This window comes from Acanthopagrus latus, chromosome 2 (assembly GCF_904848185.1).
Source record: "Acanthopagrus latus isolate v.2019 chromosome 2, fAcaLat1.1, whole genome shotgun sequence".
Taxonomy (NCBI): domain Eukaryota; kingdom Metazoa; phylum Chordata; class Actinopteri; order Spariformes; family Sparidae; genus Acanthopagrus; species Acanthopagrus latus.
Genome location: NC_051040.1, coordinates 11539535 through 11566502, shown reverse-complemented (window position 1 = coordinate 11566502; position 26968 = coordinate 11539535). Strand labels below are relative to the sequence as shown.

General features: G+C 39.7%; 2 protein-coding genes across 2 annotated transcripts; both read left to right on the top strand.

The window, feature by feature from the left end:
• The first annotated feature begins 1654 nt into the window (after positions 1-1654).
• On the top strand, positions 1655-8206 carry LOC119008529 (extracellular calcium-sensing receptor-like). The gene is made up of 7 exons (XM_037078930.1): positions 1655-1678; positions 2814-3004; positions 3257-3545; positions 3685-4476; positions 4587-4814; positions 4996-5119; positions 7293-8206. Exons 1-7 carry the CDS (start codon positions 1655-1657, stop codon positions 8204-8206), a joined length of 2562 nt encoding a protein of 853 aa, XP_036934825.1.
• Positions 8207-10533: 2327 nt separating this feature from the next.
• LOC119008524 lies at positions 10534-26696 on the top strand. The gene is made up of 12 exons (XM_037078916.1): positions 10534-10766; positions 10995-11292; positions 11517-12311; positions 12484-12711; positions 12973-13096; positions 13440-14343; positions 19124-19339; positions 19653-19950; positions 20097-20891; positions 21108-21335; positions 21512-21635; positions 25789-26696. The coding sequence occupies exons 1-12, from the start codon at positions 10534-10536 to the stop codon at positions 26694-26696; spliced, it is 5151 nt and encodes a 1716-aa protein (XP_036934811.1).
• The last annotated feature ends 272 nt before the right edge of the window (positions 26697-26968 follow it).

The following is a 26968-nucleotide window of genomic DNA, read 5'->3' as shown; positions in this document are numbered from 1 at the left end:
TTCTTCAATATAAATGAATCAAAATATCAAATATAAAATCCAAAATATCTTAATGAGATGCCATTCTACCCCTTCTACCAAATTATAACAAAGATACCACATTCACTGCTACCAACATGGACCAGCTATCTTTTAATCACATAACAGTCTGTAATTTGCTGAACAGTTTTCTTGTAATGTTACCAATAAACCTTGACGAAATTATAATCAAGCACTAACAAGGTTGTAACCAGAAAAAACATGACCTTGTAATTTACTAAACTCTGTTACATAGTGCATAAATAAATGCATCATCCTCTGAGCTATGTTCTTTTTTTTTTTAAGTATTTTTTTTTTTTGGCCTTTTCTGGCTTTAAGAGCTATGTTCTTTGTCTGACCATTGTCAATATGGCACCCTATTAGTCAAATTACAGTTTGCATTGTCTAATTAAGCCATTGTAGATCCATGTTAGTAGCGTTAAGTGTGGCGTCTATAGTTTTATTTGGTTGTAAGGGTAAGGAAAGTAAGTAAGTAAAGTAAAACTTTATGAATATAGCACCTTTTGATACAGAGATCCAAAGTTCTAAACAACAAAACAGATAAACATAGCAGCACACAAAAATGCAAACAAAGAGAGCAAGAAGGACAAACAGGGAAGATAAAACAGAGGGGAGCGATAAATAAGAGAGGCACAACAGATGAGGAAACAAACAAGGAAATCTATAAAAAAGGCTTGCCTGCAGAGGTGGGTTTTGAGCAGCTGCTTAAAACTGTCCACAGATTCAGTTAGTCTTAGTGAATGGGGGAGACTTCATAATTCCACAATGCTGGGGCTAAAACAGCGAAGGCACAGTCAGCTTTTGTTTTACAGTTTGAGTGTGGAACAGATAAAAGGCTGAAATTTGAAGAGTGGAGTGGAATAAGGAAAAAGGGAGATTTGAGATGTAACTGGGGAAGGTCATGAAGTGCCTTATATGTTATCAGTAAGATTTTTTAATTGATTCTGAATTTCACAGGAAGCCAATGAAGTGATGGAAGAACAAGAGTAATATAGGACCGACGACTGGTTCTGGTTAAATGTCTAGCGGCTGCATTTTGGACTAAGTGTAATCGGTTTAACGAAGACTGGCTGAGGCAAGTGTAGAGAGAGTTACAGTAATCTAGACAGGAGAAAATGAAGCCATGACTTACTTGTTCCAGATCACTGGAGGACAGGAATCTTTTGATTTTTGCAACATTTTGTAGCTGCAGGAAACAGGACTGGGCAAGTTTCATAACATGTAGGTCAAATGTCATATGCTACTCGAAGATGATACCCAGATTCTTAACAGTGGGTTTGATGTTAGTGCATAATGGTCCAATAAACTGATCAACTACAGTGACAAATTTGTCAGGGCCAAATAAAATGGTTTCAGTTTTATCTGGATTTAAGTGGAGAAAATCGAGAGACATCCAGTCTTTGATGGCAGCTAAGCACTCAGTTGATTCAGGTTATTGGGTTTTGCGGAAAAGTAGATCTGTGTATCATCTGCATTACAGTGATATGACATGTCAGGGAACCGGCTGAACAAATGACCCAGAGGCAGCATGTACATGAAGAATAAAACTGGACCAAGAACCGACCCCTGAGGGACACCACACAGCAGGGGAGCGGAAGAGGAAACATGATTATTAATGCAGCCTTTGAAGACTCTATTAGTCAAATAGGAATGAGACCAGTTTAAGACTGTACCAGAAATGCCAACCCAGTTCTGAAGTCTATCCAGTAAAATGGCATAGTATGAAAGGCTGCAGTCAGATCAAGAACAATAAGGATGGAGCTTTCACATTTGTCAGCATGCATAAGAATGTCATTAGACACTCTCAGTCACGCTGTCTCTGTGCTGAGTTTTTGGCAAAAACCAGATTGGAATTGTCAAAGATTGTATGACATTCTACCAGTTTCAGGAGCTCCTGTTTTGTTCTGCTTGCAGAGGTGCACTGAGAGGCTGGGCGGAGTTTCACCTCACCAGAGTTGCGCCAACACACGTACACCTGTAACAGGTTGGCAGTCACCACCTTTGTCAAATCGAAATGGTATATGGCTCCTGAAGACGCTTCGTAACATCCTTGTATCAGAGATTTTTGTGTCTTCCCATCGAAAACAAATTGTCTTTGGTCCTACCACCGGCGTTCATCTGCAATCCCAACTACCAGTGGCTCCACACCCCTGCCACAAGTTCACTTGAACATTCACACACCACCATGTTCACCATCGCCACAGTGAGCAACCCCTCCTCCCCCCTCCTCCTTTCCAGCTTGAGTTTCGCAACACCTTGCCCCTGCATATTTCATTGTGAGGTATCAATAAATCTTCCTTCACTCTATTCCTGCCTCGTTGTATGCTTTTAGGTTGTGCCCCGTACCAAGCACTGTAACAACAAGAGTGAGTCTAAAGAATCTAGAGAGCAATAGCAAACATCATATTAAATTATTAATTAAATTATTGTACTAAAATAGATTGTGACCACTATACCTACTAAGTACATATGAGTATATAACCCTAATCCAGAATTCCATACTGGTTCCACAACCATCACAACCATTTTTTTTTTTTTTTTTATACTGAAAAAAATAATGGCAAAAAAATGGTTCTCTTTTCAGGGACCTCCCTCCTCACAGCTCACTCTGTATGTACACATAGACAGACATCACATTTCTTTTTTTTTCCTTCAAAATTCAAAATGTATAAGTACATGTGTAAACTTTTGTGCTGCCACACAGTGGTTTAGCTCTGTTAGATGTGATGACGTCCACTCAGACGCAGCCAGAGAAGGGTTTGGCTCTCTTACAGTTGTTGTTGGTGATGGTGATATCTTTCTCTCAAGCTCAAGAGTCAGCGTGCAGGCGGAGAGGGGATGCAGAGAACCCGCTGCTTTTTAAGGATGGGGACATTATTTTGGGGGGTTTCTTCACTTTCCACAGAAGTTGGAAACCCAAACAGGATACCTACATTCAGAAACCAAAGCCACTGCAATGTACCAGGTAAATTAGACTGTAAAAATGTTATTTACATTTCAAATACCTAACAGCAATGACTGACAGATGTGTTTTATGATGAGATATATTCCCTGTCTGTCAAATTCTTTAAAAATCTCTTTAAACATTTAAAAAAAAAACTGATATTCCCTATGTTTTAACAATCTGTCAAATGGTTTAATTTATATATTTACTGTGATATTGTTCCATTGTTCAACTTGGTTGCATTTGCAATGCTTTAAAACTGTCTGCATCCAGTTTGAATTTCAGAGGGTTCCAGTATGCCCAGGCTATGCTTTTTGCCATGGAGGAGATTAATAACAGCACAGACATACTGCCTGGCATTATTCTGGGCTACAAGTTCTATGATGATTGTTTCTCCATTGCCAGAGGTGTGAGGGTTGCACTGGCCTCTATTACTAGAGATGAAATGGCATTTACACCCTCTGACACAACATGTACCCAAGTGCAGGCTAATATTGTGGCAACCTCTTCCTCTCCTGGCATGGCAATATCTACTCTTCTTGGACCCTTTCATATACCACTGGTGGGTAAAGATTTGCATAAATTAAATTGTCACAATCTGATTATCATTCATTATTTCTTCCAAACAGTCCAATAAAAGCAGACATATTCTGCATTGTAAATATTTTATCATCTGGGATATTATTTATTTTGTCTTTTAGATCGGCCATGTTGCAACTTGTGCTTGTCTGAGTGATAAAACTAAGTACCCATCATTCCTCAGAACAATACCCAGTGATGACTACCAGAGCAGAGCCCTGGCACAGTTGGTCAATTACTTTGGGTGGACTTGGGTTGGAGCTATTAGAACAAATGATGATTATGGTAATAATGGTATGGCTACGTTCATAGAAACTGCCCAGCAGCTGGGTATCTGTCTGGAGTACTCTGTGTCTTTCATTCGAACAGAGCAACCAGAAAAATTGCAGCAGATAGTTGACATTATCAAGGCTTCCACTTCAAAGGTGATTGTCACTTTCCTCTCCCCCATGGATTTATATGTGATAATAGAGGAACTGTCTCACCACAACTTGACTGGCTACCAGTGGGTGGGAACTGAGAGCTGGATCTTTGATTTCCAAACCGCAGCCTGGGATAAGCATCATATTCTGGATGGTGCCATAGGCCTGTTCATCCCCAATGCACATGTGAGTGGCATGAGAGAGTTCATTTTAGATGTGAAGCCACTCAATTCATCTAGTAATGAATTGTTTACAGAGTTTTGGGAGAAATTATTTAGCTGTACGTTCAAGCAATTAAATTCATCATTTGAAAATCAGAGAGAATGTACAGGACATGAGGATGTGACTGAAGTGCAAAACACATATACTGATATGACACTCATGCCTCTCTTTTACAATGTTTATAAAGGAGTGTATGCTATGGCCCATGCACTTCATAATATTCTTAGCTGTAATAAAACATGTAACAAGGTGCAGCTGGATCATTTTACGGTGAGTTCAATACCAAAGAAAGTTTTCTATATTGATTGTTTTTGCTGCAGTCATTCATATTGTTGAGACATTTGTCAGATATTGACCTACATTGGTGCCTATCCTCTTAGATTTTACAGCACATAAGAAAGATTCGGTTCACAACAAAGGAAGGAGATGAAGTTTACTTTGATGAGAATGGAGACCCAGTGGCAAAATATGAAATTATAAACTGGCAGCCAACAGAAAATGCTACTGTAGACTTTGTCAGAGTCGGTCTTTGTGATGCATCTTTACCTGCAGAGAAACAACTGACTCTGCAAAATAAGTCTTTAATTTGGGCCCAGAATTCACTACAGGTAAGATTCCATGTAAATACTATATTTGGAAATGGCAATTTTCTTGTTATTTATTTTTAATGCATATGTTTTCAGCTGGTGTCGCTGTATCATGATGTCTGGGTTCGATCCTTGAAATTGTTGATTGAGTCTTGCAAAATTAGTACCATGTCAAAGTGTCATTGTCTATTTGTCCATGCAGGTGCCTTTGTCAGTTTGCAGTGAGAAATGTCCACCAGGAACTCGCAAGGTCCTGCAGAAAGGAAAGCCTGTCTGCTGCTATGATTGCTTAAGATGTGCCGATGGAGAAATAAGCAATGCCACAGGTATAGTAATATTTGATGCCAGATCAAATAACATTTAAATTGTCATGTTCATATTGCTATTTTAAGCAAAACCAAAAACAATATGTAAGAAAAAAATATATATATAGATCAAGATAAAATGTCCTAAAGAAAATACTGATACATAAGCCGTAAATCAGCTGCATGAATTGATGCAGTCTCGGAAATGCCTATCAGTGTTAAAATCCCAATGTGATTGTAACACAAAAGTATTTAAAATGACCCAACTTTCAGAGTTTGTAAATGTCCCACTGTAGTGTTAGGTTCTTAATGATACCAGCAATGATAACTCCACTGTTAAAAAAAAACAGGCACTGAGCAAATTTAAATAGTTTATTTTAAACTATTAAAAACACCAATTAAAAATGCAGTAAAACACATAAAGTCATGCGTAACATGAGGGTAACAAGAAAAAGGGGAGATTGGAGGTACTCAAGTCTTAGGGGGGAGGGTGGCACCCAGGGGCCCCTGTGGCCGTCAGTCTCTCTCTGATGGCTGTGGTACTCCACCATGCCATCCTCCTCTCACCACCGCTGTGGAAAGAAACAAACAAAGGACATACTTTCAGTGGTGGTTACACACACCAACAGCAGCTCTCATACTCCTAATCAACTCATGTGGTTCACTTTCCTTTTCTTATCGTTTCTTAGTGGGTGTTCTCTGCTCGGCGGCCCGTCCGGCATCTCGTTCCATCTTTCTTTCTTTAGTTCAGTGCAGCCGTCTCCTTTACAGCAACCGTGCCCAGCGAAAACTCCTTTGTTCACTTCTTTTCCCCCACACAGGAAGCTTAAAGTCTCTGCTGTCTGTTTCGTGTCACGATTGCTTCTGTCTTCTGTCACCTGTTTTCAGTCTCCCTTTAACAGCTGCCGGAGGTCTTATCCACCACTCCTGAGCAGTAGGCGTGGGATGCAATCAGTCCCAGCTATTTAAAATCACTTGTCAACTTGGTCCAATACATAACAAATAAAAACACCATGCAAAAGTGATCTGGGCTTGCAATAAAAAGGGTCTCACTCTGACATAAACATGTGAGAAAATTGTTAAAAAAGATTGCAACAGACAGATTTTTTCATCCCAGCCATTCACAGGCCTCACATCCATAGTAGGAGAAGGAAGGGATTGCAGCAGGCATTGTCAGCAGCCGTATATTATTTGGTACAATCAATGTGATTCATAAACCTAGACATTTTTAATCATTAAATCAATTATAAAAGTAATAATGTGTTGCTACGAATCAAAATCTATCTGCACCAAACAATATGAAGAAAACAATTGTCAGCATGCTACTATTACAAAAAGGTTCACAGTATGTTTCATCTACCTCAGCATACATAGTTTCCATCTGATCTGTTGAGGTTGTGACACACTCTTAAACTGTAAAAAAATGTCCTGACAGTGACAGTGTTTTTTTTCTCCTTTTTTGAAAAACACAATATTAACATAAAATAAGATTTAAAAATGTAACGTCAATTTCTATTCAAAATTTGGCCTCGCTGAGTCTCCATCTCAACTTGTGTCAAAAGTGCGGTCTTCAAACTATTTACCAGTTTTTAAATTAAATAAAGTAAAACCAGACTTATGATGAATAATTTATGCCGTGCTTTTTTCTGAAAAGTGTGGAGTGTATATTTAGTGTGTAGTATAAAATGTTTAGTGTGTAGTGTAGTCTTTTTACTGAATGTAGAGCAGACCGTGTGGCTCATCTTTGAGCTGGGAAAAGAGGGAAACTGAGGCATTGCCTGCATTTTCATGTAAATAGTTGTGTATAACTTTGTAAATTTCTATAAACTCATGCATAAATTTAGAAAACAACAATTTATATTTGCATTCTCAGTTATGAAAATGGTTCGTGAAACATTTTTGTGGTTTCACAATAAATAATTTAACTTTTTCCTACTCGGATTTTATGTTGTTTGTGTGGTTTTAGGTCCATTGTGTCAATACAATATGTCAAAATGAAAAGAAAAAAAAAAGACACCAAATAAGGCAAGGTAAACAGTTTTTCTGGTGAAATATGAAGGTAAAATGTTTATAAAAATCTCTTCTGTTGATGATCAAAGTAAAGTGCTGCATGTCTCAAACCCTTCTTGAGCTAAGTTAGAACAAATCTGAAATCATTATCTTTGGTCCTCTGATTCAATACAATTTTTTTCAGATTCTATCACCTGTGTGCAATGCCACCCTGACTTCTGGTCAAATGAGAGAAGAGATGCCTGTGTAAAGAAGGAGGCAGAATTTCTCTCATATGAAGAGATTATGGGAGCACTGCTCACTGCAGCTTCTCTCTTTGGAACATGCATGACTGCTGTTGTGGCGTTCATTTTCTTCAGATACAGACAGACTCCTGTTGTCAGAGCCAACAACTCTGAGCTGAGCTTCCTGCTGCTCTTCTCCTTGACTCTGTGTTTCCTGTGTTCTCTGACCTTCATCGGCCGGCCCTCTGAGTGGTCCTGCATGCTGCGACACACAGCATTCGGCATCACCTTTGTCCTCTGTATCTCTTGTGTTCTGGGGAAAACAATAGTGGTGTTAATGGCCTTCAGGGCCACACTCCCAGGTAGTGATGTGATGAAATGGTTTGGGCCTGCACAGCAGAAACTCAGTGTTCTGGCTTTCACTCTTATACAAGTTATCATATGTATCCTCTGGTTAACAATTTCTCCTCCTTTTCCATTTGAGAATTTTAAAATATTCAAGGACAAAATCATCTTAGAGTGCGCTCTGGGCTCAGCTGTAGGCTTTTGGGCTGTACTTGGGTACATTGGACTTCTGGCCATGTTATGTTTCATTCTTGCTTTTCTGGCACGGAAACTGCCTGATAATTTCAATGAAGCCAAATTTATCACCTTTAGCATGCTGATATTCTGTGCAGTATGGATCACTTTTATCCCAGCGTATGTCAGCTCTCCTGGGAAGTTCAGTGTAGCTGTGGAGATATTTGCTATTCTGGCTTCAAGTTTTGGACTGCTCATTTGTATTTTTATTCCAAAATGTTACATTATCTTACTGAAACCAGAGAAGAATACAAAAAAGAACATGATGGGGAAGGGAGCACCAAAATCATCCTGAATAATATGTTATTTTGCATAGAGAGAGAGAGAGAGAGAGAGAGAGAGAGAGAGAGAGAGAGAAAGAGAGAGAGAGAGAGAGAAGAAAACTATAAATATTCTACTATTTTGCCATGTTAAACCCATGTAAAACTTTTAATCATCTAACTTGACAGTTTCACAGTCAAAGTTTTCATCTGTGTTTAATTGGAAGAAAAAACATTTTATAGACACTTTTTGTACTCTCCCACACATACTTCTGTCTAAAGGATTTTACATGAGTTTTACATAATGTTGACATGTTTACATGGGGTCCACATGGCTTTTACATGGGTACATGGGTAAGTCCCCATGAAATGGATAGTGGAATGCTATTTGCATATTTCCTCTAAATATGGAGTAGAGTGACTTGTCAGTGAAGATGTGGTACACCTATACCACCTGGCTCACCTGCATTTAAGATGACTGCAGACCATGCTCAAGTTCTTTGTCCTTCACCAAGACAGACCCCATGGAATGTCCAGCTTATCACATGCATATTATGCATGCATTCTTACTTTTACACACACCATATGACACACTCACTCACCCATCCACTCCTCAGACTAATGATACTCATTACAGATTTGCACATTTTGTTAATTTGTAATTTGGCCTAACTAAAGCCCTTCAAAGTGATCTTTGTGTCCCTCTAATAGCCCATCAAGGTAAAGTTTCTTATTTTGTTACAGGATAGAGCAAACTTGTAACAGCAGCTTAACTCTGTAAACCACCTCCCTTCTGAATTTCCTTGTCAAAGTGGCTGCAGTTGGTCTTAGAGATTGTGTTTGGTACCGACACCTGCCATGATCACTTGGAGCCTGTTTTAGTTGGCTGCTGTTAGTGGATATTTAGCTGCAAGTACAGCCATCTACATCACAAACTCTACATATTACAGAGGGCTCAGGCAGACCAGCCAGAAGACATTGGAGTAAAAACCAGAAAACATTTAATCCATATAATATGATCCAGTGTGAAATCAGCGAATAAAGTTAGACATACAGTATGTGTTTTTATACAGTAATCAGAGAGGCCTGGTTGATGAATTTTTGATATATTTAACATGCAATCCCATGAGTATCACATTTAATCCTATAGGTTTTCCATAGGAATTTACATGGGTTTAACACAAGTATTTACAGGGTTTCACATGTAATCCCTATGGGTTTCACATGTGATTTCTGGGTTGCACATGCAATCCCATTTGTTTGACACTGGAAATTCCATATTCACTCACTCATCAATTCACTCAGTATCATCCTCAGTATCATCCTCAGTATCAGTATCATCACCCTGCAAACTGCAGGGAGTTCTTCTGACTTTAGCGTACGTTATTTAATAGCGGCAGGAGCAGGCCACCAAATTATAAAGGAACAACTTCCTCATCCCTATCTGGACCAAACTTTACATGTCTGATAAGAGTCCAGCCCTGAACGCATAGACAAATATACAGTCATAGTCACAGCACCACATGTTGGACACAAGAAATTACATTTCTGCATTATCCGAAACACGGTCAGTTAAGAGATGTGTACGCAATAACTGGGCAATGGGACTGGGTACGGAGCATGCCCACGATGCGCGTGGACTGCGAGGGCCTGTTCATTGCTGCTTGCAGCTTTTATTTTTCTATTACAGTTTTAGTTAGTTGTGTACTGCAGTTCTATGTGTGCAAAAGTAAAATTTTATGAAGGGTTCTCATCTTGCATTGTTATGCTGAATTGCTATCAAAAGGTAGAAGAGCAAAATATGACCAGAGAAAAGGAGGAGAGCATACATTACAGTGGCAATAAATTTGGATGGATGCACTTTAAAATGATTTACTCCCAATTTAACTTCAGTGCCTAAGGCCTTGGCTTGATGTGTAAAAACGCTCAAACATTAATTGCCTTTATGATTGCTACATTGAATTGTTCTTCATAAAGCCTGTTGCAAAGCTATCAAATGGCAAAAAGAACATAAATAAAATACATTTTAAGAAACAAAATAAATAAATCAGTAGGCCGTTAAGTTAACCTTGAAAGTTTCACTCTTATTCTGTGTTGTTGTTCAGTGTTACATTGATTTTATAATTAATTAATAAACATGAGTTTGTGCTTATGAACAAAAAATAGAAAATTGGTATCTGATAAAACATATGGTTTAAAAAAGGTCAACAGCCACAAATCATTTGTTGTTTGGGCACTTTCCTCCTCTCACCCCACCTCAGAGGTCTACATCACTGTTCTACGATATACGCAACTTCAAAATGAATAAATACCAGTGCATCCTTTGGATTAACAGTAAGGTACTTCAGTTTTCTCAGATGTTATGACGTCCATACAGAGGTGGCAAGAAAAGGGTTGGGCGCTCCTGCACTTATTGTTGGTGGTGTCTGTCACTCAGGCTGATGAGCTGTTGTGCAGGCGGAGAGGGGATCCTGAGAATCCACAGCTATCTAAGGATGGGGATATTGTGTTGGGCGGAATCTTCTCTTTCCACAGCCGCTGGAAAGATAGAAAAGACACCTACATAGACAAACCATTGCCACTGCAATGCACCAGGTAAATCAGACCAAAGACATTTATTTAGATTTAGAATATTTAATTCCTGCGGATACAAAATAGGTACACTGTCATCAAACTGAGTAGTAAACTATGAGATAAGAGATGAGAATATTGTGCATTAATACCATTAAATAGTTTGATTTTGTATGCCAATCTTTTATTTTCAAGCAGAAATTGGTTGCAATTTCAAAAATATTTACTTTAAGTATAACTGTCTGAATTTAGTCTGAATTTCAGAGGGTTTCAATATGCCCAGGCTATGCTCTTTGCCATAGCGGAGATTAATAATAGCACACACATTCTACCAGGCATCTCTCTGGGATATAAGATCTATGATGTATGTGGCTCCATTGGAAGAGTTTTAACTGTTGCATTGGCCTCAACTACTGGTAATGAAATGGTATTTGCACCCTCCGATGTACCATGTACCCGACCAGTCAATGTGCAGGCTCTTTTGGGAGTGACCTCTTCCTCTCCTTGCATGGCCATATCTACTGTAATCGGACCCTTTCATATACCACTGGTGGGTAAGAATAGTTAAAATGGAATTATATATATGAATGAAAGTTATTATTTTGTAATTCTTGCATCTGGTCTAAACCAAGTGTTTTTTGATATTATTATTATTATTATTATTATTATTATTATTATTATTATTATTATTATCTTTTGCAAATAATTGTAATTGTATGTAAATATTTGTGTAAAATACTGATGTCAGAATATCCATATTTTTATTTCTTTTAGATCAGCCACTTTGCTACTTGTGCTTGTCTCAGTGATAAAACCAAGTACCCATCATTCCTCAGAACAATACCCAGTGACTACTACCAGAGCAGAGCCCTGGCCCAGTTGGTCTACTACTTTGGTTGGACTTGGGTTGGAGCTATTAGATCAAATGATGATTATGGCAATGATGGCATGGCCATATTTACAGAAACTGCCCAGCAGCTGGGTATCTGTCTGGAATACTCTGTGCCTTTCTTCAGAACAGATGCACCAGACAAAATACAAAAGATAATTGACATTATGAAAGGTTCCACTTCCAAGGTGATTGTAGGTTTCCTCTCACATATGGATATGGATGTGCTACTACAGGAGCTGTCTCACCACAACTTGACTGGGTACCAGTGGGTCGGCACTGAGGGTTGGAACTCTGATTCCAGAATTGCAGCAATGGACAGGCATCACATTCTGGATGGTGCCATTGGCCTATCCATCCCCAAAGCACATGTCAGTGGCATGACAGAGTTTATTTTGAATGTGAAGTCACTCAGGTCATCTAGTAATGAATTTTTTACAGAGTTTTGGGAAACATTATTTAGCTGTAGGTTGAACAAATCAAAGTCGTCAGAAGAGAATCAGACAGAATGTACTGGAAATGAGGATGTGACTGGAGTGCAAAACACATTCACTGATATGTCACTCATGCCTATCTTTTACAATGTTTATAAAGGAGTGTATGCTGTGGCTCATGCACTTCATAATATTCTCAGATGTAATAAAACATGTAACAACAAGGTGCAGCTAGATCCATTTACGGTGAGTTAAGTTAGTTCATTGCTTTTATGTTAGGTCACACTTACAGAGCAATTGTTCATAAACTGGGGAAATAAATCGTGTTTGTCATGTTGACAGAGCTGAACTGCATAGCATTTTTTCAATAATGCCCTTCATTGATACATATCTTGTTTTACTTTTTGTGTTGTTGTAGATTTTGCAGCATATAAGAAAGATTCGGTTCACAACAAAGGAAGGAGATGAAGTTTACTTTAATGAGAATGGAGACCCAGCAGCCAAATACGAAATTATGAACTGGCAGCGAAATGAAAATGGCATGGTGGACTTTGTCAGAGTTGGTCTTTACGATGCTTCTTTACCTGCAGACAAACAGCTGACTCTGCAAAATGAGTCTTTAGTTTGGGCACAGAACTTACAACAGGTACGTTTTCATGTAATCATTGGACTTGTGATTGAAAATCTAATTAAGTTGTCAAATTTGAAAAGTTATCATCACCACAGTTACTATACCATGTGATCACTGTTATTGCAAATGACAATTGTTTTGTTCTCAGTTTTTAATGCATATGTTTTCAGCTGCTGTCACTGTATTACAATGTTTGGGTTTGATGCTTCAAGTTATTGATTCGTTCTTGCAAAATCAGCAAAAGGTCAAAGTGTCCTTGTCTATTTATTTATGCAGGTGCCTTTGTCAGTTTGCAATGACAAATGTCCACCAGGAACTCGTAAGGTTCTGCAGAAAGGAAAGCCTGTGTGCTGCTATGACTGTTTAAGATGTGCAGAGGGAGAAATAAGCAACGCTACAGGTGTAGTAATATTTAATGCAAGCTCAAAGATCAACATATACGTTTCATGTTCATATGACTATTTTAAGCAAACCAAAAACAATATGTTCACCAAATCAATACGTCAAGATAAAATGTCGGCAATAAATACTGATACATAAGTCTGATATCAGCTATGTCTTTAGCTTTGACCCTTTGGACTTTAAAATGTGAGACCCGTTTTGTACATGACTGACCTGACATGATCTCAGCTCAGCATTAGCAAGTTGCTCATTTTATTTCACTGGACCACCCACTTGAACTAAATGAAAACAAGTGTGGAATAATCATTGTTGGTCCTCTGTTTCAATATTCTTTTTCATAGATTCAATCACCTGTGTGCGATGCCACCCCGACTACTGGTCAAATGAGAGAAGAGATGCCTGTGTAAAGAAGGAAGCAGAGTTTCTCTCATATGAGGAGATTATGGGAACACTGCTCACTGCAGCTTCTCTCTTTGGAACATGTATGACTGCTGTTGTGGCGTTCATTTTCTTCAGATACAGACAGACTCCTGTTGTCAGGGCCAACAACTCTGAGCTGAGCTTTCTGCTGCTCTTCTCCTTGATTCTGTGTTTCCTGTGTTCTCTGACCTTCATCGGCCGGCCCTCTGAGTGGTCCTGCATGCTGCGACACACAGCATTCGGCATCACCTTTGTCCTCTGTATCTCTTGTGTTCTGGGGAAAACAATAGTGGTGTTAATGGCCTTCAGGGCCACACTCCCAGGTAGTGATGTGATGAAATGGTTTGGGCCTGCACAGCAGAAACTCAGTGTTCTGGGTTTCACTCTTGTACAAGTTATCATATGTATCCTCTGGTTAACAATTTCTCCTCCTTTTCCCTTTAAGAATTTTAAAACATTTAAGGATAAGATCATCTTAGAGTGTGCTCTGGGCTCAGCTGTAGGCTTTTGGGCTGTACTTGGGTACATAGGACTTTTGGCTATGTTGTGTTTTATTCTTGCTTTTCTGGCTCGGAAATTGCCTGATAATTTCAATGAAGCCAAATTTATCACCTTTAGCATGCTGATATTCTGTGCAGTATGGATCACTTTTATCCCTGCATATGTCAGCTCTCCTGGGAAGTTCAGTGTAGCTGTGGAGATATTTGCTATTCTGGCTTCAAGTTTTGGACTGCTCATTTGTATTTTTATCCCCAAATGTTATATTATCTTACTGAAACCAGAGAAGAACACGAAAAAGAATATGATGGGGAAGGGAGCACCAAAGTCATCCTGAAAGCATGAAGTACTCTGTTGGTAAGGACATTCTCGTGCCTGTTGAATTTTTCCATAACAATTTGTTAACCAGAGTCCATATTCACAAAGAATCTTGAGGCGAAAAGTAGCTTCTAACATGAGAATTTAGGAGCAACTCCTAAAACTAATGGCCGTGTCAGTCGTAACTTTAGTATTTTTGAAAATAAGAGTTATTCACAAAACATTTTAGGCCTAAAAGTAGCACCTAAGTCTGGGAGACCTTAAAAGTAGTCCAGAGGACTCCTAACTCACTAAGACCTAGTCACAGCTAAATGATTTCAAGACGCTAAATGACAGGGAATTATTAAAACAATGACGGATGGACTGTGAAGGGATTTAAGTTGTGGTTGAATTGGTGAGGGATGCAATGACTTCCCCAACCAACCAAAACAATCCAATAATCAGATTAAAATGTTTGGCAACACTTTGGTATTATGCTATGGGGAGATTGCAGCTCTTTGCACAGGACTAGTATTACCTGGGGACCTCAAGTGATTTAGAAATTATCCCACCACGTCTGTGTTTCGTGCGATACATTCGCACAGGATAAGCAAAATCTGTGTTTTGACTCGAATTTACTGACATTATCCCCCGGGTTGATCGCACCGCAGCCCTTGCTGGAGCAGCACAAAGGTTAGATATGGATATTTTTAATATAATAACTGGTGAGCCTGTTGAAAGATGGAAAAATGTTCCTTACTGCATGCTGCCATGCATGTAATCAGTTTTTGAGATTTTGCTCTTCTGATGAGCCTCCTGAATTTGCGCCCAAAATGATTCCTAACGCAGCCTCCATAATTTTCGACCAGGAAAAGGCAGAAAAAAGGTGTGGAAAACACAAAAAATTACATTACAAATTACTGGAGATCACCAGGTTATACTAGTCCCATGCGAATAGGGCTTTTTTCAATTGGAAAAACTTGCATTCCATCAATACACAAATTGTATTTGACGCATGTTACAAAACTGGACAGTGCTCGACAGTGTTGCGAAATGGCCCGGATCAACACACAATTCCCAAATTTTAATGGAGAGTGGTTTGATGCAGCTTTTCGAACAAATGCCGCTTTTATTGGCAATTCACATGTTTCATCGCAGTCTTCTAATTTGTAATTTTTGTCCGAACCAGTTTTGTTGGGGGGGCGGGGTCAACTTGTAGGCAACTTCCTTATTTTCACTTCATGCATTGCATAACCTAAATGACTTTTCAATGGGCTTCCCTGTCACTCAACGACCAATCACCGTTGTCACCACTTCTAAGTGTGTCCTTATACAATGACGTCATCCATAGCAACGGAGAGTTACTTCTAGTTTAGGAGTTCAATGTTTTCATAACTAAAAGTAGTTCTGAGCAGCTTTGTGAATTACTTTAAAGAAATGACTCCTATATAAAAAAAAAAACTTTTAGTCCGATTTAGGAGTACTCCTAACGTTAAGATAAAAATCTCCGTGAATACAGACCCAGAATGTTAAGTACAAGCCTGTCTTCACTGAAGACATAGAATAGTGAAAACAGACTTTTATACAATGCAATAGATATACTAACCAAAATGTATGATTAAGTGCAAATTAATGTAAATGTCACACACAGATTTTCTTATTTGCTTATTGCTATAAAATTTTGATCAAAGTGTAAAATCAACATTTTTAAAGAGAAAAACATCTTTGGCCTGACATTGTTGGTCTTGTGTGGGTTCCTGATGCTTGAGTTCAAGAATGATAGCTTTCAACATAATGGTAAGTGAAGTGGCAGTGAAGTGTAGCGCTGATTGGTCTAGCCCCAGGACCCACGCAGTACTTTGCTAATGTTGATGATGATCCTCTTGATTTTGCTAATAGGGAAAGGATATTCTGATTGCAACTGTGATTCATCTATCCAATTTCATCCAGCGCTATTCGTAAATAACCCACATATTCTCAATCCCAACTCATCAATAAGGCAGTTTCGCTGGTGGCCTTTAAGCTTCAAGTTTTGCAGTCCTACTTGCCCCTCAAGCATCAGTTAGTACTAGCTGATGTCATGTTAGGAATAGTAAAAATGCATGATCATTTTGACTTTCAAAACAGAGCTTTCTGACAAACATTTCACATAGATTTTGACTGTTACCTTTGTGACAAAAATCATGATTAGGTCAAATTTAGCCACCAAAGATACTTGGTTAGGGTTAGAATGAGTAAGTCCCAACATCTCAAGTACAGCATCATAATCAAGGGCCCTATGCTGATTTTTCCATGAGAGGGACCTTTCTAATGTCACTTCACAAAGCTCCCCTGCAGTGCAGTTGAGAAAAAAAGTGAGAAAAAAAAAAAAAAAAAAGTTGAGGTGGTTGAATGGCTCACTGGTCATGAGTTTTCCTACAGAGACCTTAATCTGTGTCCCATTTGTGACCAAAATGTCAAGAGTCATTTGTTATGTTCCAAAAATAAGTTAAATATGTGTTATCATGCTAATCTTTGGATTCACACTTTTATCTGGGGGTCAGTGAAGTTAGTGAAGTTGCACATGCACATTATTTAACAGGCAGGAAGTAGCCAAAAAGAGGCAGATTAGGGTGGGTCATGTGTGGGATCTAAAATAACCCCTCTACAGAGAGTTGTTTACATGAGGTAAAATGTATTTTGTTTTCTTAAATACTGAGATCATAATGCTGGAAATGTTTTAAGAATAGGAAGCCTAATGTATAGTTTTGCATTACATTTATTTTCTGAGCCAATGAGATGTAAGTTGAAGGGTCATGTTGAAAGGTTGAGAGGAAGTGATGAAAACAACAGTGAGACGACAAGTTGAGCTATGCTCCACACAGCTATAGTTTTACCTGGACAACACATCTAGTTAAGCATTACTGCTGTAAATGTTTGTAGATGAATGACAAGTGAATCTCACAGAAATATTGTACAGCAGTGTAGTTGTGTTATGTAAAGTTAATTCAGAGAACTCGGACTGAGCCACCGATATGCAACAGGAAGCTAATGCGGCTATCGCTAGCCTATTCATCCGGCTCAGCGCGCCATCGGTGATGGCGGCAGCTCTGTTCTCTCTATTTCATTTCTCGTGTCCCTTAGTCTGTTTATTTTGCAGCAGGTATGATGATCATGGCAGATGGGTGGAATGCCCTTTACTGGCAACTGTAGTGCAGCCGCGTCCTCGGCAGCTAGTGCGGACCGGTTCATATACACCACTGGTTGTTTAGTCGCTCGCCCTCCTCTGCCGAAGCGAGTGCTGGCTGGCCTGCAGCTCCTCCGAGCTGTAGTATCCCGACACGGTATATGCCGTGTGTGCGTTCTGCAGGTATGTAGCACAGTCTCATGATGAGAAGAGGTTATAAGGTGCTGTGCTGACAGTCCTCTGTTGTAGGTTGGCGCATTGCGCAGAGATGTGTGTGTGTGTGTGTGTGTGTGAGAGAGAGTCTGTCCGGTTCGCTGCTGCTGCCGCCGTAGCTGCTAGCAGCTACAAGTACTGATGTGTGCAGGACACAGGTAACCAGTGCCCCAAGCTTAAAGGCAGGAACACACCGGCCGAACCATTGGACTTCTGAAGCGTTTGGGGAGACTCGGACGAGGTCGGGAACAAATATGTTCGGTGTGTTCAGCTGCGCTGGAAGCTTTCAGTGCCACGTGGACATTGTCTGATCCAATTCAACATGCAGAGTCTAAAGAGGTGGGCTGTTGGCCGTGTGAGCCATTGGATTCTCTGATTGGTGGTGTAGCACTTCCTAATCGAACCACTGTGTGGTATGGTGACGGCAGAACTTCATATGTGTTGGAAATAAAAAAAGGAACTATATAAGTGTTATTTTACAAACATGATAAAGAAATTGTTTTATTGTGAGTAATAAATAAAGTTTGTTAAATTACCTTACATCGTGCCTGTATTCACTTGCGTACTGACCTGTGTATGGGTTGTTTTTGGGAAACCCTCTGGGAGAAATTAAAGTTAAAGGAATATACTCTTTAGGTGCAAGTCCTAAGAGGCGTTGCTGGTGTTACAATTGGTGTATTGAAGTAAAAGTAATTACAGTGAACTAAAAACTACTTCTTTGTTTATTAATAATTGTGTACAGATGTATGTATTTTGTGTAAGTAAATAGCTAAATATATACAATTTGCATTTTAATGGATATTTGTATTCAAGGCTTAATGCATAGCTTTAGCTCTGGACTAAAAGGTGAACATTTATTTTAGTTCTGTGTTTGACTAAAATAGAGTGGGTCTTACTAGAACACACTTATTGTTAAAGATAACACTTAATTTAAAGAACTCAGGATAGCTACCCCTCTTAATTGTCAGAACAGGAGAGGGGCGCTATGTGCGTTTTAATGTTAATGTTACATTTTGAAAACCCTGCAAAGTCATTGTTTGGTGTGAAGTAGTTTTGATGAGTCATTCTCAAGAAATCTGCAAGCAGGAATACCAGAGGACGAGCAAGCAGACACATTTTGAACAAGCACTGCAATAGTGCATTTATAAAGGGGAAAATGATTTATAAAGCATAACTTGATATTCATATCTGACAGGATATACAAAAAAGACGTCTGAAATAAGAACTCAAGGATGTTTTTTTGTTTGGGCACCTCCCTCCTCTCCATCCACCTTGCATGTCCACTGAGATAAAACGTGACTGTTCATTTGTTATGTTTTATGTTGCTCTGACATGTATAAATACCAGTGGAAGCTTTCAACATACAGTGAGGAACATGCAATGTTACCCAGTGGTATAGATCTCTTTAGACAATATGATGTCCATACGAAGGTGGTCAGAGAAGGGCCAGGCACTCTTACTGCTATTGGTGGTGGTGTCAGTCTCTCAGGCTGAGCAGCTGGCATGCAGACAGAGAGGGGATCCTGAGCAGCCACAGTTATCTAAGGTTGGGGACTTTGTGCTGGGGGGGATCTTCTCTTTTCACAGCAGCTGGAAAGAGAGTCAGGATGATTACATGGAAAAACCATTGCCGCTGCAATGCACCAGGTAAATACTTCTATGGAAATCTATGTAGATTTAAAATATTTGTGAATGATTAAGTAAATATACAAAGCAGTTACAAAGGACTAATCAAATTAAGTATTCAATATATATATATATATATATATATATATATATATATATATATATATATATATATATATATATATATATATATATATATATATATATATATATATATATATATATATATATATATATATGTTTGTAGAATTACCATCACATTTTGCTGTTGCTATTGTTTAATTGCAATGATAGATAGGCTACAATTCTAACTAATTAGAACTGTCCTTTCAAGATTAAACTTCAGAGGGTTCCAATATACCCAGGCTATGCTCTTTGCAATAGAGGAGATTAATAACAGCACTGACCTACTGCCTGGCATAACTCTGGGATATAAGATCCACGATGCCTGTAGCTCCATTGCTAGAGGTGTGAGGGTTGCACTGGCCCTGGCTAATGGTAATGAAGAAGTATTTGCACCCTCTGAGGCACCATGTACCACAACTGCCCAAGTGCAGGCCATTATGGGAGAGACCTCATCTTCTCCTTGCATGGCCATAGCTACTGTCATTGGACCCTTTCATATCCCACTGGTGGGTAAGATTAGTTAAAATGAGCGATCATTGTGAATATGAATTATTATTCTGTAATTCCTTCAGCTGGTCAGAGAATAAAGGGGTTTTAAAATAACTGTAGTATTTTATGTGCTCATTGGGATACTTTCTTTTTGCACTTTTAGATCAGTCACTTTGCTACTTGTGCTTGCCTTAGTGATAAAACCAAGTACCCATCATTCCTCAGAACAATACCCAGTGACTACTACCAGAGCAGAGCTCTGGCCCAGCTGGTCAAGTACTTTGGATGGACTTGGGTTGGAGCTATTAGATCAAATGATGGTTATGGCAATAATGGCATGGCGACATTCATAGAAACTGCCCAGCAGCTGGGTATCTGTCTGGAGTACTCCGTTTCTGTCTTCAGAACAGATCCACCAGACAAATTACAACAAATAGTTGACATTATCAAGGCTTCCACGTCAAAGGTGATTGTCACATTCCTCTCTCCCTCTGATTTGTATGTGGTAATACACAAGCTTTCTCACCACAACTTGACTGGGTATCAATGGGTAGGTACTGAGGCCTGGATCTTTGATTCCCAAACTGCAGCTATGGACAGGCATCACATTCTGGATGGTGCCATAGGCCTGTCCATCCCCAAAGCACATGTCAGTGGCATGAGAGAGTTCATGTTGGATGTGAAGCTGCTCAACTCATCTAGTAATGAATTGTTTATAGAGTTGTGGGAGACATTATTCAGCTGTGAGTTCAAACAGTCAAACTCATCAGCAGAGAACCAGAGAGAATGTACTGGACATGAAGATGTGACTGAAGTGCAAAACAGCTTCACTGATATGTCACTCATGCCTATCTTTTACAATGTTTATAAAGGAGTGTATGCTGTGGCTCATGCACTTCATAATATTCTCAGATGTAATAAAACATGTGACAACAAGGTGCAGCTAGATCCATTCACAGTGAGTTGAACACTAAATATTTCATTTGTTTATTTCTTTTTTTCTTTACATGAAGTCACATTAATTGAGTAGGAAAACACTTGAAACTACAGAATTTTGAAAAAAAACAAACAAACAAAAAAAAAAACATTGTCGCAGTCTGAGATAATATGCCTTTAAAATATTTGTGGGCCACGTTACATTCACATTACATTGATACATACCAAATCTTTCTAGATCTTACAGCACATCAAAACAGTTTGGTTCAAAACAAAAGAAGGTGATGATGTTTACTTTAATGAGAATGGAGACCCAGCAGCAAAGTATGAAATTATAAACTGGCAGCCAACAGAAAATGGAATTGTGGACTTCATCACAGTTGGTCTTTATGATGCATCTTTACCTGCAGACAAACAGTTGAATCTACAAAATAAGTCTTTAGTTTGGGCCCAGAACTCACTACAGGTAAAACACCCATGTGATGACCTTAATCAAAAACAACAGTGTATTTGAATTGCACTAATTGTATATACTATTGTTTGTGTTGCATAACATTAGGCTTTGATACATCAGGTTTAGTAACAAATACTTTACAAAGTAATGCACATACATTTTTCTCATCAGTCATCTTGTTCATGCAGGTGCCGTTGTCAGTTTGCAGTGAGAAATGTCCCCCAGGAACCCGAAAAGTTCTGAAGAAAGGAAAGCCTGTCTGCTGCTATGACTGTTTAAGTTGCGCAGAGGGAGAAATCAGCAACACCACAGGTGTAGTAATATTGGCGCAAGATTTATTAATTTTATTTTTTTAAAGTTGTCATGTTTAATTTTTCAACAAAAATGTGTCAGATTTGACAATTAATACAGCTAGAAGGTGATTTTCCTTGTGAAGATACAGTGGAGGAATGGCATGCTGAGCAGATAATGACATCACATTCCAGCTGTGTGTTTTGTAATACAAGTTTGTCAGTTCTTTGTTCGGAGCACTGGTCTGGTCCTTGTCAGTGCATATGAGCCCCACTCTCTCCTCTGTGTCTGCACTCAAGGTGGTAGAAACAGCCAGAAATAAATGAGGAATAAAGAAATGTGCAATGTAAGAAAATAATCAAACAGAATTTAACAGTTAGATCTGAGTTCAGTTTAAGTATGGCACAAAATGGCAGCTGCCTGGTCACAAACATTCTGGTATTACAGCACAACAGTAACCCTGAAATATTTCCTTAAACATTTTATGTGAGGTATAGGCAATGCATTTACAGAATCCTGATCCATATTTGATCAGCAGCGCCTAGTTCGAGAGTTTGATCTGAGTTTTGAGGATTTTGTGTTTAGATGCAGCTTTCTTTTCACAACTTAAGCATGTCCAATTCTAGCCTTTTTGTAGTGAATCAAAGGGGTTCCTCTTTTTTCTGAATTGCTTCAGAGAAATGGCTTTGTCAGAGAAAGAACATGCAGAAACTGTGTTCTCCTTTAAAGACAATCAATTACCCTGTTGGTAAGGGCAAATGGCAGCAGCATATTAACCTGCCATTTAAGATAAGATAAGACAATCCTGTAGTCGTCCCACAATGGGGAGACTGGAAATAGCCAAGGGGACAGGAAAAATAGAAAGTTTAAACATTAGTAATAAATAAGTCAAAAAGACACAGTAAAAACAATATAAACAATATAAATGAGACACAAAGACTCTAAAAACATTTACAGTATGACACACTGACAATACTATTTACACCACTGCATATTGAGGCAAAGAAACTGCTTATTGGGATTTAGGTTTCACATTCTGAAGTCGATTTGGTGTGTGCTGGGGGTCTACTGTGAGCAGTGCTGGTTGTTAAGTCTAAAAGCAGCAGGAAGGAAGGACCTGCGATATTGCTCCTTTACACACTAGCAGGGGTGATTGCAAAGCCTGAGCCTGAAAACTTTTTTCATGCCGACGGGGGTGTACGTGAAGGGGGAGGGGGTGTGCCAGAGGTCCAGGACCCTCCCCCTCCCTCCTGCTGTACCTACAAACCGTAGCACCTATGGGCAGAGCTACAGCTTTTCTTGTTCTTGATAAGAAACAATGTCAGAGCTACAGTATCGTCAAGGGGTTGTTTCCCTGGGAGAAATTTTTGAAACACAGCCTCTTAAATGATAGATTCTGGTGAATTTTGTGGAAATAAATGGACAACATTCAGACATGAGATAAACAAACCCAATGTGAGCCAACATTACAGTATCACCGGCTCCCAAAGGGCTTTCCATCGTTACCCATCTCTTGGGTTGAGTATTGTTAAGAACCTAACGATTCGATTCAATTTGCGGAGACCGAGAGGTGTCCAGTGAGGGACAGCAGATGGTCGGGGGCCACTGCTTGCTTGAATTGATTCAGAGGAGTGGACCGACTGCTCTCTGGATCAGTTTGTTTGACCTAGGCCTGCCCCCACCATATTTCTGATTGGCTAGTAGACCTATCATTAGTGTGATTGAGTGACAGTTGTGCCTCTGTTAGATTCAGAGAACTGTATGTTAGATCTCTCTTTCGCAGTCATGCCGGTACGCTGGAGATCTGGCACGGCGCCAGAATGCAATCAGCCCTTCACTAGGATGTGAGGATTCATAAAACACCATTGCAAGTGCTCCTCCTTATTGATTATAAAAAACCTGATTTGCATTTTGAGATACCAGTGCCAAATAAAATTGTCTGCATTGTGTAGAAGATTCTCCAAAATGCAAGGTAAGAAGTGAGTTGACTTCGCATCACTCCCCCTGATGGATCGAGCCCTCTCTTCATTGGTTTCTCTTTTGAGCTCCATTCTTGGCAAGGCCATTTTCCCTGACATTTTTTTATTTATTTTTTGTATTTGTTTGTTGTTTGTTGGCTTGCTTAGTAAGCTGCACAAAGCTATGGCTATGCAGACCTCTGTGGTCAATACTTGGACAATTGTGTCCTTCTATCTTTGTCAACTGTCCTATCAGGCAATGTTTTATATTTTTGGAGCACATTGAAGCTATTCTCTTGTTGGGGTCATGGGAGATTGCCTGTCTATCTACATGTGTTTTGTAGACTTGGAGAGGGCCTGCAACTGTGTCCCCAAGCGAGTACTGAGGGGGGCACTGCATGAGTATGGGGTACTGGGCCTAGTGATATGGGCTATCCAGTCCTATTATAACCTCAGTGAGAGCTTCATACTCAGCACTAGTTCAAGCATGTTTCTAGTTTGGGTTGGACTCCAACTACATAACATCAGAATTGTTGCTCTGCTTTATACAGATGATGTGGTTTCATCAGTGTATGATGTCCAGCAGGCACTGAGGATGTGTGCAGCAGCGTATGAAGCAGTGAGGATTAGGGTCAGCCCCTCTAAGTCTGACGCCATGGTTCCCTGCTAGAAAACAGTAGATTGCTGTGTCTGCGAGGGGGGTGATTGCCAACCACAAGTGAATGAGTTTAAAGAACATCAGGGTCTTGCCCTCTGTAGCGTGGCTGGGCCCAGCCATAGAGAGAGGGTGAGGAGCTCAGACATCTGCACAGAGCTTGGAGTAAAGCCACTATTCCTTAGTGTCAAAAGGAGCCAGCTGAGGTGGTTGGGGGATCTGATTAGGATGCCTCCTGGATGCCCCACTTTGTTGGTGTTCCGTTGGCATGACAAACTGCGAAGAGACTTTGGGCCAGACCCTGGACCTGCTGGAGTGATTATACATGTCTGAAGACAATGGATGGATGGGTGGCTTGATGGAAAGTTGGATGGATGTAGTGCTACAGGGCAAGTCTGTGTGTGTGTGTGTGTGTGTGTGTGTGTGTGTGTGTGTGTGTGTGTGTGTGTGTGTGTGTGACCTTTGTCCTCTGTATCTCTTGTGTTTTGGGGAAAACAATAGTGGTGTTAATGGCCTTCTGGGCCACACTTCCAGGTAGTGATGTGATGAAATAGTTTAGGCCTGCACAGCAGAAACTCAGTGTTCTGGGTTTCACTCTTATACAAGTTGTCATTTGTGTCCTCTGGTTAACAATTTCCTTTTCCCTTAAGAATATTAAAAAGTTCAAGGACAAATCACTTTAAAGTGCGACATGGGGTCAACTGCAGGGTTTTGGGCTGTACTTGGGTACATAGGACTTCTGGCAATGTTGTGTTTTGTTTTCGCTTTTCTGGCTCGGAAACTGCCTGATAATTTGAATGAAGCCAAATGTATCACCTTTGGCATGCTGATATTCTGCGCTGTATGAATCACTTTTATCCCAGCGTATGTCAGCCCTCCTGTGAAGTTCAGTGTTGCTGTAGAGATATTTGCTATTCTGGCTTCAAGTTTTGGACTGCTCATTTGTATTTTTATTCCAAAATGTTATATTATCTTATTGAGTGTCTGTGTGTGTGTGTGTGTGTGTGTGTGTGTGTGTGTGTGTGTGTGTGTGTGTGTGTGTGTGTGTGTGTGTGTGTGCGTGTGTGTGTGTGGACAACTGGTCTTCACAGACGTATCCCCAGTATGCTGGGGTGCTGTTGACCATTGGGTAGGTCAGCAAATAAACACCCTGGAAGTCAGAGCTGTTCACCTTTCTGTTTTCGCTGAAATTAAAAAGTAATGATGTCATTGTCCAGACTGACAGCAGAGCAAAATCAGCATTATTGTTAAATTTATGCAACAGCATAAAATAATCCACCGTCTATCCCATCACTGCCACCAAAATCTCAAGAGTTGACTTCTTGTTGGTGTGCCTATTAGTGTCAAGCTTCTGCTTTTTGCAGCCCCGTGCTCACAGAACTACATTTGCGCACACAGAGCACAATGCTCTGCCCTTATGCAGGGATAGTTTTCTGGTCACAATGGTTATTCAATTATTATCTGGAAAATATTTCAGTGACTGTGTGTTACACATAATAGAGATTCAACACAGACTCAATGTTGAACAAAATCTAACTTGTGATTTTATGCTATTTTTCAGATTCTATCACCTGTGTGCGATGTGACCCTGAGTTCTGGTCAAATGAGGGAAGAGATGCCTGTGTAAAGAAGGAGGCAGAGTTCCTCTCATATGACGGGATTATGGGAGCACTGCTGACTGCAGCGTCCTTGTTTGGAACATGCACGACTGCTGTTGTGGCGTTCATTTTCTTCAGATACAGACAGACTCCTGTTGTCAGAGCCAACAACTCTGAGCTGAGCTTCCTGCTGCTCTTTTCCTTGAGTCTGTGTTTCCTGTGTTCTCTGACCTTCATGGGCCGACCCTCTGAGTGGTCCTGCATGCTGCGACACACAGCATTCGGCATCACCTTTGTCCTCTGTATCTCTTGTGTTCTGGGGAAAACAATAGTGGTGTTAATGGCCTTCAGGGCCACACTCCCAGGTAGTGATGTGATGAAATGGTTTGGGCCTACACAGCAGAAACTTACTGTTCTGGGTTTCACTCTTATACAAGTTGTCATTTGCATCCTCTGGTTAACAATTTCTCCTCCTTTTCCCTTTAAGAATATTAAAAAGTTCAAGGACAAAATCATCTTAGAGTGCGACATGGGGTCAACTGTAGGGTTTTGGGCTGTACTTGGGTACATTGGACTTCTGGCGATGTTGTGTTTTATTCTTGCTTTTCTGGCTCGGAAACTGCCTGATAATTTCAATGAAGCCAAATTTATCACCTTTAGCATGTTAATATTCTGTGCAGTATGGATCACTTTTATCCCAGCATATGTCAGCTCTCCTGGAAAGTTCAGTGTTGCTGTAGAGATATTTGCTATTCTGGCTTCAAGTTTTGGACTGCTCATTTGTATTTTTATTCCAAAATGTTATATCATCTTACTGAAGCCAGAGAAGAATACAAAAAAGCACATTATGGGGAAGGATACATCATTATGAATACTTAAATCAATATTGTGGAAAAAGGCATTGTACTGATATCATGATATGATTTTACATAATAGATTGTTAACAGGACAATTCAGGTATGTCCTTTTTTATTGCATGCATATGCTGTATTGTACACCATGGTATTACATGTCTGTACATCCTGGGAGACCCCTCCTCAATGGCTATATGATTTTTTTTTTTTCTTGTGGGACTTCTCCTTCACTTTAAAGAGTGTATAAGGACAGATGGTGTTATATAATGCACATTTGATTAACCCCCCT

Excerpts from the sequence above, each read along its gene's own strand:
- LOC119008529 (XM_037078930.1), top strand. The coding sequence starts at position 1,655 with ATGCAGCCTTTGAAGACTCTATTA. Across the intron at positions 3,546-3,684 it reads GACCCTTTCATATACCACTG|ATCGGCCATGTTGCAACTTG; the intron begins GTGGGTAAAGAT and ends TTTGTCTTTTAG. Across the intron at positions 5,120-7,292 it reads AGAAATAAGCAATGCCACAG|ATTCTATCACCTGTGTGCAA; the intron begins GTATAGTAATAT and ends AATTTTTTTCAG.
- LOC119008524 (XM_037078916.1), top strand. The coding sequence starts at position 10,534 with ATGACGTCCATACAGAGGTGGCAAGAAAAGGGTTGGGCGCTCCTGCAC. Across the intron at positions 11,293-11,516 it reads GACCCTTTCATATACCACTG|ATCAGCCACTTTGCTACTTG; the intron begins GTGGGTAAGAAT and ends TATTTCTTTTAG. Across the intron at positions 14,344-19,123 it reads ATGGGGAAGGGAGCACCAAA|GTGGTCAGAGAAGGGCCAGG; the intron begins GTCATCCTGAAA and ends GTCCATACGAAG.